This window comes from Paroedura picta, chromosome 1 (genome assembly GCF_049243985.1).
Source record: "Paroedura picta isolate Pp20150507F chromosome 1, Ppicta_v3.0, whole genome shotgun sequence".
Taxonomy (NCBI): Eukaryota; Metazoa; Chordata; class Lepidosauria; order Squamata; family Gekkonidae; genus Paroedura; species Paroedura picta.
In genome coordinates this window covers 135,422,549-135,439,324 of record NC_135369.1, presented here as the reverse complement: position 1 = coordinate 135,439,324, position 16,776 = coordinate 135,422,549, and the positions used below count along the sequence as shown (strand labels likewise).

The 16,776-nt window shown below is 42.7% G+C and overlaps 1 protein-coding gene and 1 pseudogene across 3 annotated transcripts in view; both read right to left on the bottom strand.

Moving 5' to 3' along the window:
* Positions 1 to 14,091, bottom strand: part of RNGTT (RNA guanylyltransferase and 5'-phosphatase) — a 210,564-nt gene extending 196,473 nt beyond the window's left edge. For 2 of the 3 annotated variants that reach the window (XM_077304532.1, XM_077304539.1), the window contains exons 1-4: positions 13,870 to 14,091; positions 9,144 to 9,253; positions 5,836 to 5,939; positions 5,663 to 5,751 (exon numbers count right to left, since the gene is read on the bottom strand). In XM_077304532.1, the coding sequence (XP_077160647.1) occupies positions 5,663 to 5,751; positions 5,836 to 5,939; positions 9,144 to 9,253; positions 13,870 to 13,933 (367 nt within the window). In that variant the 5' untranslated portion in view covers positions 13,934 to 14,091. Of the gene's footprint in view, positions 1 to 5,662; positions 5,752 to 5,835; positions 5,940 to 9,143; positions 9,254 to 12,616; positions 12,678 to 13,869 lie in introns of all 3 variants that reach the window. The other variant, XM_077304548.1, reaches the window with a different exon arrangement.
* On the bottom strand, positions 1,522 to 5,650 carry LOC143821087 (peptidyl-prolyl cis-trans isomerase A pseudogene; annotated as a pseudogene).
* Positions 14,092 to 16,776: the final 2,685 nt, after the last annotated feature.

Genomic DNA, 16,776 nt, shown 5'->3' with positions numbered 1-16,776 from the left:
CAGTAGCAATAGATTGCCTTTATCCAACTGTAAGTAACTGTCACAGACGTCTTAGTTCTCACAATACAAAGGACATTCTCTTCCCGCTTATGTTCAATTTAAATGTAGTGAATCAGAAGTAGAAATTGGAAAAGTAAATGGAACAGAACAGAACCATTTGTATTAATATATGGCTTGTCACGGAGTCTACACAAACTGGTGGCAAGAAACATAAGATACAATAAGAAAGCTCAGACATGAGCTGGAATATTTCATTCTCCCAAAATCTTTCTAGACAGTTTGATTAACATCTTATGAGTTCAATACTGGGGGGAGATACCATGATTAATAAGGAAATAACCCAGACTGTGGCTCAAATTCCAGGCAAAATTCATGGACTGAAAACCTTTTGAACTGTTTGGGTTTTAAAAAGTAAAAGGTATCTATATTAAGATGTAGACAATTTAGAACATGGTGATTTTGACTCAGAAGTACATTTTACTAGGCCTACTCTGAAAACAGAAATAACTCCTGTTTTAACTCTGCGTTTGTTTGTTTGGGTGGTTGGTTGGTTGTTTAAGGGTTTATATGTTGCCCCTCTTGGACATACCATCTCAAGTGGTTTATGCTAGACAAGACCTTTATACAGAAAGCAGAAGCAAAAATGTCATGAAATGTCATCATAAGCTGAATTTAGAAGTAATATTTATTCCAAAACATGTGACAAAAAGCACAAACCTATATGCCAAAAGGGGGAATATGCTGCAGTGTGCTAAATACACTAAAGTCAAACTCTTTGCAAACAATATTAACATGTATACCTAGAACTACAATGTATTCAAGTATCAATTCCATTTCAGAAAACAGATTAGTGAAGGACAGCTTTACAGAATCCTCATCATACTCATTTCAGGGCCACAGACAGGGAAGCTTAGGGTACAAAATTCCCAGGGCCCAAGTCAGCTTGAAGGCCCAGTGAAGGTAGAATTACCTTGCATTCAGCCAAATGCATTTCAGTTAATTTTACTGCTCATGCCATTCTGCACTGCAGGGCAGAGGACCCAAAGAGAAGCACTGACCTCCTCATACTGTGTGCGACATTCTTAGTAAAAGTCCAAATAATGATAGTCAACCAAAATGGGATCCTAGGTAAGTAGTGCCCTTTATGAAATCCCCAGACTGTGATGAGCATTTGCCAATGTGATACATATTACTATAACATAACTACACTGGAAGAGCAACCACTGATGAAGATACACAGAAAGCGGATTATTTACCTAAGATCCCGTTTTGGTTGTTTATCATTATTTGGACTTTTACTAATAATACAGAGAGGACTATTACACTATCTTGCCTTGTGATTCCTTTTCTTCTGAGTTCATATTGAGGAATGTATGGTTCTATATTTGATTGTGTGCGGCATTCTTAGCAGAGACTTTTTGGAACGCTCTCCATGGCTACAAACACTTAACCATGAGGCTGAGGGAAATATTTGCATATCATAAGATGTTCCTAAGCCCATCAACCGATCTGGTATGGCTTCATTCATCTCCCTCCCACCCCTCCCCCCAGATTCATTCCTTCCCACCCTTATTCTGGCTGGGGAGATAAAATATACTTAATAGGAGAACAGAAAACCTCTGCTCATATTATGAATGGAAGGGAGAGTCATGTTAATATTTCCCAGGACTCCATCAATGTAGTGGTTTAGCTTGTTTTATTCATTTTGCCAACAAATTTGTCTTCAGTCCAGCTGGACATGGGAGCGAGCAGAAATTGAAACCCAATAAAAAAGCAGCAGTAAGTCAGGAGCTCAAGGGCTACAGGGGACTAAAGCACTCCAGGTGATGTGCTAAACCCTGCTACAGAAGGGATGGCTGACTGGTGAAGACAAAGGAATTTCATGACAGCTGCCCACAGTCAGAGAGGTGATCTTCTTGCTTGTCTTGTGTTCCTGGATCCAAAGTGCTCCATTGCTTCCACAAGGTTCATTCCATCTTTCAGCTGGCCAAAGACCACATGTTTCCCATCCAGCCAGTCAGTCTTGGCAGTGCAGATGGAGAATGGTGATCCATTTGTACTGGGGCCAGCATTTGCCATAGACTCTGTGCTTGAGGAGGAAGTTCTCATCAGCAACCTTGTCACCGTAAAATAGATTTGCTACCTATTCCACTATGGTGAGTAAAGTCACCACCCTGGCACATAAACCCTGGCATGATTCTGTGGAAGCAGGACCCCCCTTGTAACCAAATCCTTTCTCCCCAGTGCTCAAGGCACAGTAATTCTCTGCTGTCTTCGGGACCTTCTCTGCAAATAACTCGAACAAGACGTGCCCAAATGGCTCGCTGTCGGCAGCTATGTCCAAGAAGACAACCGGATTGGCCACGGCAGGAATTAATCCGGGGGAGGGGGGCAGAATAATAAAAGCAGGGGTGGCGTTAGCACCAGCAGATATAGCTGTACAGGGGCGAGTATGGTGCATCAGAAAATGAATCTATCAACGTACTGAATGGGTGATTGCTCACACATCTTTAACCGCTCCGCAGGATTAAATAAAAGAGTAAGCCCGAAGGGGGAGGAGAAAGGGCGGGCTCTGTCCGGGATAAAAACTTGGAGAGCCCAATCAGGAGCCGCTTCGCGTCACTCCAGGGCCAAGCGGCCAATGGGGAGCTGCGCAAAGGCCGGCTCCCCATTGGCCGCTTAGCCCAGCCTTGCCTTGCCCGGTCGGGGACTCACTGCACACAAGGAGAAGCAGCCTTCTGTATTAAAGGTTATAAATGTGGAATTGTGGAAGCTTGAGATGAATGCCTTAGTTTCAGTTTATATCACATTACATAAATTCACTGCATAAACTACTATGAGGTGACAACAACTGGCTTAGTAGACTTTAAAATGATATTATATAGACAGAGGTGGAAAAGTCCATAACCAGCCATTAGCTAGGGTGACCAAGTAGAACCTCCATTTTTGGGATAGTTATTGCCTTTATTCGCAGCTGGTAGGATTCCTATAAGCATCTGGCTAGCCAGCATGGAAAAAAAGACACTGAACTAGGGAAATCTCTGTTGTGTTCCAATAAAACTCTTATTTTATTTTTATGAAGGGGTATGTAGTTATCCAATCCACATAGGATACACGATTATCCAATCATCATTTTTACAGAGAGGTTTAAAAATATTATTCAGTGCTCCTACTGCTTTCTCTGTATCTTTATTACCTCCGTATTACTCTGTATTACCTCCGAAATATTGAAGTGTGTGGGAAGACTTCTTTAATATTGAGGGAAAGACATTTTGTGCATGTCCAGAAGTATTTTTCTTTTAGAACTCAGCCCAAGCTGAAAAGAAGCTCTTAGGCTAAGTCTCTTGGCACAAAATAAGCAACTAAAAAAACAAATTCTAAAGATCTAGCCATGTTAATCTGTTATACTGAAACCAAAAAAAGAATCATGTTTCACCATAAAAAACACGCATTGTAGTTCCATGATTGGAAATTATTTCATCAGATACATTAAATGCATTCTCAGTCTGCAGATATTGCTGCCCAGAAGGACAAGTGTTTGTTAGTAAGGAAAGAAAACAGTTGTAATTCCCATTAAAATGAATATTATCATGATTTTTCATTAATATATGTTAATTTTTTTTTAAACCACTCAAGGGAAACAGAAAACAGGGGAAACACCCATTGAATAAGGTGGGACTTACTTCTGAGGAGATCTGGTTAGAATTTCTCCTAAAGATCTAGTTTATTTCATCTAGTCACTACTATCTCTACCTTCAACATGATTGGCAGCATGGACTGGGATTGCTTCCAGGGTAATTTCAGTTGACCCATCTGGCCCTGTTCTCCTGTCTTCTCCTTTCCTCTACACGGAGGCAGCAGCGGGAGAGGAAGGAATGGCAGAGGAAGAGAGAGCTGGAGCTACTTGAATTTCAGCATCACTTTCTAAAGTTAGAGGCAACTGCAGGAAGTTAGAGAACTGAAGACTTGATTCACCTGCTTCTTCTCCCAAGACAATGAAAATGACTTCTTACATCTCTCCAATTTTCCTTCCCACATTTACATGTTCTTGTGTTGTACTGAGTCTGCTTTTTCCATTTCAGTTTTGCAGAAACAAAGTATTTTTTGCAGTTTACTACTTTTTGAGAGAGACAGATGTCTCACTTAATTCACTGGAATCTATTCCCAGATAACTTGTGTCTCACCTATATTTAACTAGGTCCCTCGGCTGAGAATCAATCTTCCTGATTCTGCTTATTTCTAGTTTTGTTTGTTTTATGATGCAGCCCTCTGCAATGTGCATTATGTAAACCATAAGAAAAATGGAAGACAGAATTCTTGTCTGCAGCCCACAGAAATTCTTGACAGCCCTGCTTTTTCCAATCAAGTCATCAATGGAAATGAACTGTGCTGGAGAAACACACTGAATTAAAGGTAAAGGTAAAGGTAAAGGTGTCCCCTGTGCAAGCACCGGGTCATGTCTGACCCTTGGGGTGACGCCCTCTAGCGTTTTCATGGCAGACTCAATACAGTGTGGTTTGCCAGTGCCTTCCCCAGTCACTACCGTTTACCCCCCAGCAAGGTGGGTACTCATTTTACCGACCTCGGAAGGATGGAAGGCTGATTCAACCTTGAGTTGGCTGCTGGGATTGAACTCCCAGCCTCATGGGCAGAGCTTCAGACTGCATGTCTGCTGCCTTACCACTCTGCGCTACAAGAGGCTTTACACACTGCATTACCCATTACAATACGAGTACACTGGCAATTTCAATGTCAATTACTCCATCACACTACAGTCCACTGCAGAAGTGGTACCACCCAATGTCCTAACGAAACACTTTATCCCTCTTCCCTTCCTTGGTATTTCTGAAACTATCTATAGTGAAAATCAAGAATATATGCATACCTCTAAGCACATGCCACCCCACAGGACACTTCTAATTTCCTAACCAGGATTAGGATACATTAAATATGCATGGGTCCAAAGCAGTTTCCATGCAATTGTATTTTTGGAATTTAGTGGGACATAAAGTTAATGTGGGATTCAGAAGACCTTCTTGATGTGGAACACATCTACTGCCACGGTCCCTGTAACAGAAATGATAACAGATGTGACATCCGTTGTCCCACCTCAGGGAGCATGACAGTAGATGGCAGCTATGCCACAGCCACCTCCACCACCTGTCTCAGCCAGGAGAGCAAGGATGGCCCATTAGATGGGCGGGAAGGCCGCAGCTGCCGAGCTCCGCAGCACCACCAGCACCAACTGTCTGCCATGGCTCCTCGCTCCCTCAGGAGAGCAAAGACAACCTTGCAAGATGTGTAGCAGTGCAGAAAGTGGTGCTCAGCACTGGGCTGCACCAGCCCCTCCCTGCCCTTCCACATAAGGGGTGAGAACCCTTGTTAGTAGATTTTTTTGGCATATAAAATGCAGGATTCTAATATTTCCTTTTGCCTGAATCAGTGATTTTTTTGCTAAAACTTTTGGATATTAACACTGGGTTAATAAATATGATTTTTACATAAATTGAATTGGCAATACTACCACCACTGGAAATATGCATGCCCAATCAAAACCAATGAGCATGGAAATTATCAAGGGTCAGATATGTGAATAATAGGGGGTAGGAGACACATAGGAAACAAAAGGAAGACAAAACAGATATTCATTCAGGACACGTACCTATAAACTCTGTTGGGTTCTTATTACTAAAATGTTCACATAAACGAATGAATGCTTCTGTGTTCTCAGCTGTGGGACATTCCCCATGCCTGACAAAACAGAAGGGATGTTATAAAATGCCATAGAAACAAAACATTTATCACAAAAAATATTCATGAATCCAATCCACTCACCCTTTACACTGCAGCTTTACATATTTGATGCCATCCTTCTCAATATCGTTCTTGTCATAGAACCTAGTGGTGTTTGTCAAGTCAATCAGCAAACCCATCTTAACCTGAGAGTAATAAAATAACCTTTAAAAAATTAATCTACATAATCTAATCCAAATGTTCTGCAAAAGAACTAGGGCAGAATTCTACTCTTCCCTAATCAACTCTCCCGTCTTCAACTTGTCATTTAGTACAATAAATATAATCAAATCCATCAAAGTTCAGCAAGTGTTATGTTCTCACCTAAACAACTGATAGTCCTGGAACACAGACACTACCAGTCAGACCAGATTCAGGAAAGCTTGAGGGAAGGAAATGAGAGCTGGACCAGACTGAGAGGGGGGAAAATATAAACTTATCTTAAACTAAATGGATACCTAACAGAAGAAATGCAAAGAAACCAGCCTATCTGACTAGGCAGACACGGTGGACTGCATGCTGTGTCTATGTGTTCTTGTCTCCCAAAGCAACAGAAATTTCATAGTTTCCATACCCATGTAGAAGAAGGCATAACATTCAATTGATCTAGGGATGGCAACATCCAGGTGGAACCTGAGGATCCCCTGGAATTATAGCTGTAGAGATCAGTTTTCCTGGAGGAAATAAATGCATTGAAGGAATTTCTCAATCTGGATCTGGCAGTCCTACCCCCTATTCCACCCCTGTGGACAGGGGGACCTGGCAACCCTAATCTGAACCCATATAGAACAGCTGCTAAGAATGGAATGGTATAGTGGCATATTTTTTAATGTACACTGTCACAATCATTTATACCCTGCCCATTCTCAGTTTTTTATACTGGCCATTGTAAATAGTATCAGTGTAATTCACCAAAACAACTGCATTCAAACTCCTGCTATTCCATTTGTTTGTTATTTCTTTTATCAGAATATCACTTAAAGTCAAGCTGTTGCATACCCAAGGGTCAAATATGAGGGGCAGCAAGAACTAGAAACAATAACCAGGTTTCAGCTTGATCAGCATCCCAAAATGCAAACCATTGAGCAAATTAAAGCCAGCTGGTTAAAAGCTCTTTTATTATTTCATATATTATTTTTGCCTTGGGAGAGTTCATTCTGTAGCCTCCTATCAATAGCATATTTACCCGTTGGTTGTACTGAGTGCTGGTTGCTACTGAACCACGATGGTTCCCAGTAATCTTCTACACATTCTCCTGACAAGCACAACTCAAACCCCATGTGCTTTTACACAGCAGATAATTAGATTAACAGGAAAAGGGCTGAGGAGGAATGCAATGTGTTCCCTATAACAATGCTTCTCAATTGGGTGTGTATGTGCCACTGATGGGATGCAAAGGTAGTCTACGTGGACCACAGAGTTTCCATAGGTTACTAAGAATTTGATCTCCCTCAAATATCATGCTGTCCAAACCTGCAACCAATTGCCCTTTTGTGACTCTTTGCTATGCTTATACCAAATGCCTGTAATATAAATGACCTTGTTGGAAGAAGTGGTCTTTTTGTTCCTATCATGATAGGTACCATATGTTCTTTCATAGAAGAAATGGAGACATAAGAATATTGAAAAGATGAGAACTGCTACCCTACAGAGAATATTCAAAATGTTGCTATTTGTAGAGTCACGGCTTACGTAGACTTGCAAAGACCACTAAAACTAGTGCAAATGTGTTCCTGTGAAATATGTTTCAATATCACACAAAGTGAGGAGCAGACAACCAGAAGCTTTAAAGGAGGGCTCGTTGAGGATATTTAGAACTATCATTACAGTTTTAGCATGGCAGCAGCTTTGCCCCCTACACAGATCATAGCCAGTTTATATAGAAGGAAAGGGTTCACCCCATTGAACAGATGCTTTGCAGGAAGGCAGCCCTGATTCAGAACAACAATTGCCCCCATGTCTATTTATGTGGAAGCATTCTGATAGCGGGGGGGGGGGGGTGAGGACTGGAGGAACACAGCAAGTGCTTGGCTGGCTTTGCCCCACTCTCCCTGGAATAAAATCAGGCTTCAGAGGTACAAGTGCCACTTGTGCTTCTGCTACAGTTACAGACAAAAAGCACCACCAGTTTGCCAATCCACTGGTAACAATATCATAAATACCACAGAGTGTAGAATGCGGTTGATTCCAAATACAAATTTAGATGTTTATAAAAGCTTTTGATCATGGTGGTTATATTTAGTTAAAGGGGCACAAACAGTCAGCAAACACAAAGACAACATACATTATGAATGTTAATATATGATACTAGCTCTTAAAGATAGATCCATGGATCCATTTTCCTAATAGGGACACTTTCCTCCTGGGCAAGGAGTGTTCCCTTATACTGGAGGAAAGTACCAACATTAAGTGGTATAGATTAACAGGATCCAGGCCATCCTTAACACAGGTGCCGCGGACTAAATAATTCGTTAAGCCCTTGGTGGGAGGGCTTTGTCCGTGATGAGGAAGGGGCCTGATTGGCCCCTTCCTCCGGACAGACCATCGGCCAGGCCAATCCCCACCCTGCTGACAAGGAAGCAACGGCTCGCAGTTGCTTCCTTGATGGCGGCCTGATGCGTCGGGAGGCGCAAAGCGCCTCCGACGCGTCAGGCCGCCAGCAAGGGAGCCGCCAGCAGCCGCGCTCCACGCAACTGCCGGGGGCTCCCTGGTCTAGCGCCCACTGTATTTAGCTTACAGCGGGCTTGATTACTAGTGTTAGCATAATTGGTCACAGCTACATATTCTGAATTTTGCTGCTGCAAGCCTTTGCATACAAAATTGGCACAGGTAATAAATAATGTTTTACCAGGGAGAACACAATGAGATTATGCAGGAAAATGGATTATCTGTATTTGTGACTTCCCACTACAAAACCTCAGTAATTTCTTTATCTACGTCCTTTATCTACATCCATTCTCAAAAGGTCTTTTGTGAAACCCTGGGGTTTCTTGACTGCTCTGGAAGGGTTTCCCAAATAGGCGGGAGCTATTTAATATTTAATATATATTTTAAATGTGTTTAACATTTATTGGGAGATACAACCATATATGATCATGTTGACATGCCCCCCTCCCAAAATGGCCAATGATGGGCCTGTAGGGGAGGGTCCCCAGGTAGGCATGTACATAGCTATGCTTTCCAACCATATTCTGCACAATTGTGCCACTTCTGGGGTTTCTCAAAGTCTGAAGAATGTTTCAGAAATTTCTCAATGGTCAAAAAGTTGAGAGAGGCTGTTCTAAGATCCATTAAAAAAGGGCTAAAGCTTACATCATAAAGGAATTTCTTTTCCAGATTTCTATCCTTACCTTAAGGCTCTTCAAGTAGTTGGAGAGCATACTGGGATGGAAGCGGAACTCTTCAGCAACTTGATCATCATATTTTGGCCCTAACATCGTCTTCAGAGGTAAAAATTTTCCTGTTTGACAATAAATTAAAAAGTAAGTTTTGATACACGTATATAATTATCATGAAGACATGCTAGTAAGCCTGTCTGCTAGAACCTTTCTTAAAATGCTATAGCAAAAAGACAAACGGTTGCTAAGTTTGCTAGAATTCATCTTAGTTTAGGACTGTCAAGGCATTCACATTAAAATAAAGTGAACAAGTAGCAAGACTCCCCTTGGGCACTTTTGATCAATGCTTTCCTATGGCCCATTATCCACGGAGGGGAAGGTCCGCATTCGGGGTGGAATGGCGTCACCTAAAATCACCGATAACGCACGGCGCCGGCTGCAACCGGCCACAGATTCGATGCAGGCCGCCGAAAAAGCCGCATTAGCAAAACGCGGAAGAAAGTGGAGCTTCCGGACGACCAGGGCGCAACCAGAAGCGGTGCCGGAGTCGCCGTGTGCATAATTGGTTACTCTGGGTTTTGCCGCTGTTGCGTCCCGTCCTGTGCGTAAGCGGTTTGCTTAGCTTCTTCCCCCTCCGCATTTTCCATGTGACCCAAAATCGCCGTTTTGGCAGCCGTGCATAATGGGCCTATCACATGAAAATTATCTGGGAGCAGAAAAATCCCACAGGAAGCTAAAGGGATGAACATGATCAGCACCTGGATGCCTGTTTAAGTTGCTTGAACTCTGTTCTGTCTTTCTCCTAACAAAATTCAAGCAGCTTAAATAGTAATGAAGCTACTGATGATACCTGGCTACAAGGAAACCAAATGTGATTTTAAATTAATTAGGCAAGTGCAACGATATCTGCACAAGATAGGCAAAACAGTGCAACAGTTATAAAGAAAGCCTTGCTTGTTAAGTTTTGGTCTTCCAAAATGAAGGTATGAGAAAAAAACTAAATATGCTGTCTCTTGTTCTCAAACATCTCCTTAATCTTAGAGGATTTGGAAGGCAAACAGCTGGGCTGCAGGGGATCCTCTCCATCAATTCCTTCTGCAAACCCAGAGTAGCAGGTGCCTGTAGTAGACCTTCCTGTCTGGCTTGTAATAGCTTGATGTATAGAATAGGTGATGTGGTCCATAATGTTATTCAACATCTACATGAGCCCCTTCACCCAATATGCTGATGACATCCAGCTATTTCTGCTGAAGGACAAATGTTTGGAAGCTGTAGGGGACTGGCTTAAGAGGAGTTGACTAATGCTGAATACAGCAAAGACAGAGGTCCTTTGACTGGACCGGCATGCTGGAAAAAAATACGATGCAACTCCCTATACTAGATGGGAAATGTTTAACATCTACAACCACCATCAAAAGTTTGGATGTGATTCTGGATGCTTCCCTATCTATCTATGGAGGCCCAGATCACAAAGACATTTAAACCATTACAGATTCCATGAAAAAATGGTTATCAATTTAAATTGTCAACAAAGCCTTGGCCACTGTTACAATAAATGATGGATCCTTCTCATCTAATATAACAATAATCCAATGTTTCTCATCTGCACAGAAACATTTCATTTTATTCAGGTAATCAGCTTAAAGCAGTGGTTCTCAACCTTCCTAATGCCACGACCCTTTAATACATGTTATGGTTCCTCATGTTATGGTGACCCCCAATCGTAAAATTATGCAAGTGTTCTTTCACAGAAATTAAACCAAAACTGAACAATGGCATGAAGATCAATTGTTCATGATTGTATATAAATTGTTTTTTTTTCCCCAGGGTTTCTCAGTTCAGCTGTGCCTCTTGTCCCACAATGCCAATCTCGCTCTTTACCACTGCTCCAGACAGTTAAATGCTCTATCTTGATCTACCCTGTAAAGCTGTTGTGTAGATGTCTACCCCAACCAAGCTGCCGCAACCCCTGTGAAAGGGTCATTTGACTCCCCAAAGGGTCCTGACCCCCCAGGCTGAGAACCACTGAGCTAAAGGACAATGAAGCTGTACAAACCTGAGACATTCCAAGAGTATGAGATATTCCAAGAGTCTGGACCATTAATACCCATGAAAACAAAATATCTGAGTAGGGAATCTGCAGAAATCTGCCCCAAGTTATCTTTGAGGGGAAGTTGAGGATATACTGGCATAGTTTTATACAAAAGAAGAATATCCCAAAATCGAGCAGAGTATACACTTTTAGCAAAGGAGCCCAATAATTGGGCATCTATAGCTTCCAGTGTCTGTGTTATTGTTAATATTACCACTTTTCCTTGAACAGTAAGGGATGAAATGTCCAGACCCATTGTCTGTAGTTTCTGTATAATTTTGTGGAACCAGTTAGAGGAATAAGACTGTCCCAGAAGATTGATTAGTAAACTTTTTGGCTCAACATGGAAGTGAATCTTTAACCAATACTTTAAAGCAGGGGTAGTCAACCTGTGGTCCTCCAAATGTCCATGGACTACAATTCCCATGAGGCTGGCAGGGGCTCATGGGAATTGTAGTTCATGAACATCTGGAGGACCACAGGTTGACTACCCCTGCTTTAAAGTTTGCAACCAAACTCTAGTTCTAATTTCTGTTCGCCAACCAAACTCTACCAAACTCTAGTTCTAATTGTTGCAACCAAACTCTAGTTCTAATTTCTGTTCTGCAGCTAGAGTATAATTTGCCACACTGTTTGGAACTTCTAATAGTTATCTTAAAAAGGAAAATTCTATATATTTCTATGTTGCTGTTAAACACTTCAATTCCATATAGAATTTGTGGAATTATTTTTGTATTAAACACCCTGAAGACAGGAAACTATAGAAAAGCTGATCTGGAGTTTGCAAGTCCAATATCACCTGTATCAACTCTAATTCTCCTTTTGTTCTATCCATCAACAGTTAATTCGTTAGGACATGAGTCTACAGGTAAATAAGTAATGGATTCAGTGAGGATAAACAAAGAAATACTAACACTAGAAAAAAAATACACTGGCTTATGGAAGGGGGGCAAAGAACCTACAAGTTAGTGGATCTCCTGCATCTCTTGAAAGTTTCAGTTTTGGAGCTCTACAGCCTTGCCTCTGGCAAGCTGTGAAAAAGAGGGCACATTTCACTTCAGCTAGTGCATGATCTGTGTCACTTTCTGGATGACAACCTGCTATTGCTATCTGGATGGATTTGACTTAGAATACTCAGCAGCAAAGCGAAGACAGTTTGCAAACATCCCCTGGCAACTTGATCCTTTATTACTTAACATCTTCTAGATATAGGCTGGTACTGGAAGCATTTCCATGGCTTAACCCTGACTCTTCCCGGGATGCTTTACAGACACAATAAAGACTGAGTTGATCAAATCAACTGCAATAATAATCACCACTTATGTGGGGTCAAAGGCAGATTTCCACAAGACAGACCACTTAATAATATTGACTGGGGGCCTTTCTTCCTTACCTTGCAGTTGAGCTCACTTCCTTGAGCCACTATAAAGCCATTCCCTCAGTTGGGCAGGTACCTCCAACAAAATGCATAGATTTCAGTGATTGTGCTGTTTTTGTATAATTATTAGGTTGTTTATGGTGGGGTAGTATAGTGCCATTAGAGGGATATGTGAATTCATTATGTGTGCTGAAGGGGAAGGGTCTGTAGGCAAATGCTTAGTTTGCTTGTATTTTTTCCTCCTTCCTGATCTTGAACCTTCAGGGAAAAGGAAGAAGTACGGAGAATATCATGGCACCAATACCAAGAAAAAATGGTAAGGAGCTTCTCGGTGTACCCTCATTTCAGGGCAGATTTAGACATTATGTTATTTACTAGCTAACCTGCATGCATGAAAACATCATCACCACTAGATATCTCTGGATATGCTGTAGTATCACAAGCTACCACTAAAAACAACATACTGACAGCTTCCCTAAATCCCGAGGCCCAGCAAAACACATGAATGCCACTATTCTTTTCTATGCATTCTTTTCCATACAAAATCAGCCTGTTGGGAAATTGCAAAGAAGAAAACACTATGTCAGTTTTTAAAAAATGAACAGGACAGAACAATGGAGGTGACAACATGTCAAATAAAGTTTGGTTAATCTTCTGGTGATACAAATGGAGCTTGTAATCTTAGCAGTAAATATAAACATATGAGGTCTGAGCTTGCAGCAACTAACCAACAAACATCTTCTGGTTAGGTAGACAGCTTGATGAAAGCGCCTACACAATGTGTAACTGTCACAAAAGAAAGCAATTTCTGCACTGATAACAGATAAGGGACTGGGGGGATGCCATAATGATGGCAATGCCAATGGGGCAGCTGCATTTCAAATCCCTCAGACTGGATATTAAAGACGAGAAGGAAGTGCAGAAAAGGACAATCAAAATGCTTAAAAGTGCTGGAAGGAAGTTCGGGAGCGGCAGAATCCCCGGAGACCTGTTTATATCCCACCTTTCCCTGAAGGGGCTCAGAGTTCCTCCCCGACTGTCGATTTTATCTTCGCAACAAACACCCCAGGAGGGGGACAGGTAAGGATGAGCGGGAGGGTGACGATCCTCACTTGTCAGCCAGAGTGCTTCAGGCTTGAGCGGGGATTTGAATCCGGGATTCCAGATCCTCCTAATCCTTCCGACTAACCGCTACGCCACCGCCTCCTGGGGAGCAGCCGCCGCCGCCAAGCCCCGTCTGCAGCGCCCCGTCCGCCCGCCCCGCTTACCTGCCACGGGTTGCCCGCGCCGCGGGCAGTGCAGCCACCGCGGAGGGATCTTGTTGAAAGACATGGCGCGGCCGCGGGACACCGGGGCTCACTCCGCGCGGCGAACTCTGCGCCACCTCGCCTCCCGGGGCCACCAGACGCGCGGCGCCAGCAGCCAGCAGCCCTCTCACGCGCCGCGCAGCGCTCGGCAACACTGCCGACCCACAATGCACCACTCCCGAGAGGAACCGGTTCCGCTTCCGGGATCCCGCCGCCGCCGGTCGGCCCATTCAAAGAAGGCGAGGCCTCTAGCGGGGAAGCCGAGCGGAGGCTCGCCAAAGGACCGTGGACTACAACTCCCATGAGACGCTGCCAGTTTCCCGTACTGGCATGGGCTCGTGGGGATTGTAGTCCGTGATCCTCCGGCGAGCCGCGACTGAAGGAATCCTTCGTGAAATCTCGCCCCGCCCCAGGAGGTCTCGAGTGGCCTGTTAGTTTCTGGAAGCCCCATTTTTGTGCTACTAGGGAAGCAACAGCGCTGTGTGGGTACAGGATTTGGGCGGGAGGGTGATGCATGTGATAATGTCATTCGGTTTATATTTGCTCCAACCTCAGTCATGTTGTGCGCATGGGGACCTGCTGCTGCACCGTCGCCTTTCAGTTAAACTCCATTGGTGTCTATTGTTGCAGAAACAAAAAGGAGTCTTCAAAAACGAACACTCTGTTGTATCTACGCTTCCGTGAACTGGGGCCCGCTCTCCCCTGATCATGAAATGAATTCTTAATCAAGTTCAACCGATACATGTGAACAATAAGGTTAAACGGCCATGAAAATACAAGAAGTATAGTTTTTCAGCTGATCGAGTCATGATTTCAAGTGCCGTACACCCATGGGTGCTATGGGTGAAAGCCATCCATCCACTGGAAATATTGAGACAACTTCCTGCGTATTGGTTGCCACACTGCTCTCTTTCTTGATAGGGCTCTCGTAGTGGGTGAGAACTCTTAATGTTTTTGTTACAGACTTAAAAGGAAGCTGCTATCTCATAACCCAACGTGATATGCAAGAATCATGAGAAAGTGGAGTAGTTGTCTACACTCCACTCTACAAGAGGAGAATGTTACCAAACAGATCATAAACGGCTCACCTATACCACTATTGCCCCCCCCCCACCTCACCTGCAATATGGGAATAATATTGAACTACATTGCAGGAGTGTTGTGAGTCTCGGTCTTCTTTTCCTCTCAGCCTCGCAATTCAAATTAAAAAAATTTGAGTCCAATGGCACCTTTAAGACTCCATACTTACATTATATAATAGTCTCATTGTTTCAAATAAAGAGAAGAAGGGATTGTAAGGAATGTGGATATAAGAGTTCAATGAGGTTAGCATACATAGTGAGATAAGAAACTAACATCGTTGAGTTCTGGGGATTCCATTGTTTTGAGTGTTGTAATAACTTGCATTTTTGCAGCCTCCCTTTCTAGTCTGTTCTCAAAGTTTCTTTGCAATAAAACAGCTGTTTTGAGGTCCCTTATTGAATGCCCTGGAAGGTTGAAGTGTTCCCCTACAGGTTTCTCATTCCTGTGATTTTTTATGTCAGACCTGTGTCCATTGATTCTTTGTTAGAGGTTTGAACTTTTTGTCCTATGTAGAGAACAGAGGGCCATTGTTGGCTTTTAATAGCGTATACAATGTTAGAAGATGACAATGTGAATAAGCGTTTGATGGTGTAGGTGATGTTGTTAGGTTGAGTGATTGTGTTATTAGAGTGTATGTGGCAGCAAAGTTGGCATCTGGGTTTGTTGCAAGCTCTGGTACCAGTGTCCATGTTCAAATTGTTGGGGTTGAGGAGTTGTTTGAGATTGGAAGGTTGTCTGTGTGCAAGAAAAGGTTTGCCCCCTAGTACTTGGGAAAGAGAACTGTCATTATCCAGTAGAGGTTGTAAGTCAGTGATGATGTGCTGCACTGTTTTTAGTTGAGAGCTATATGTAACCACCAGGGGTGTTCTGTTATTGTCTCTTGGGTCTTCCAATGGGTTGTCTCTTTTGGGTCTTCCTTCTGGCTTTGTCAATCCATTTCTTGACCTCATTGTTTGGGTACTTTAGTTCCAAGAAGGTTTGTTGTAGATCCTTCAGGTGGGAATTTCTGTCTGGGACTGAAGCAGATGCGGTTGTAATGTAGAGCCTGCCTGTATAGGATGGACAAAAATACCAAAGGAAACCAAATGAAATTCTCACTTAGTAGGATTGCATTGTGAGAGTTCTGCAAAATATAGCTATCACATCTGGAGTCATTTATCATTTCCTCTCATTGCCCTTCATTCTGGATACATACACCAAGGGGGCAAGTCAAGCCAGCCCTGGGACCACCACTGAAGGGGCCCGATTCCATGCAGAGGTGGGGGGGGGGCAGGGACATAAATATAAATCAGAGCCTAATCCGTTGTGTAGAAACTGCCCAAGGTCTGTTTAATATGTTATAAAAGCATGTATTGAATTAAAAATGCAACACTAGTAATATTTAAAATAGCCAGTTAGCCCATAGTATAATTTCACCTATATGTTCTCTCTTTAAAAATTGCTGAGGAGCAGGAGACAAAAAGAAACCCCTTAAAACATCCAGGAGTCAATCTCAAATATGCCCATAGATTCCTTTAATCTTAAAAGGCATAGATTGAAGTCTATCCTCTGTGATCTTCACATCAGAATAATTCATGGAAGAAACTCATTCATTCATTCAATTTATATACTGCCCCAGGGCGGTATACATAGAACCAGTAAAACAGAGTTTATATTAAACTATTAACAATTGAGAACAAAACAGGCAACAGCAATGTAACTGAGAAATATGAGCAACAATTGAGAAGGCAGCGAACATGAGTTTGGGGCAGTGGGGCTGCCCGAGAAATTATTTTTCATTCAAAG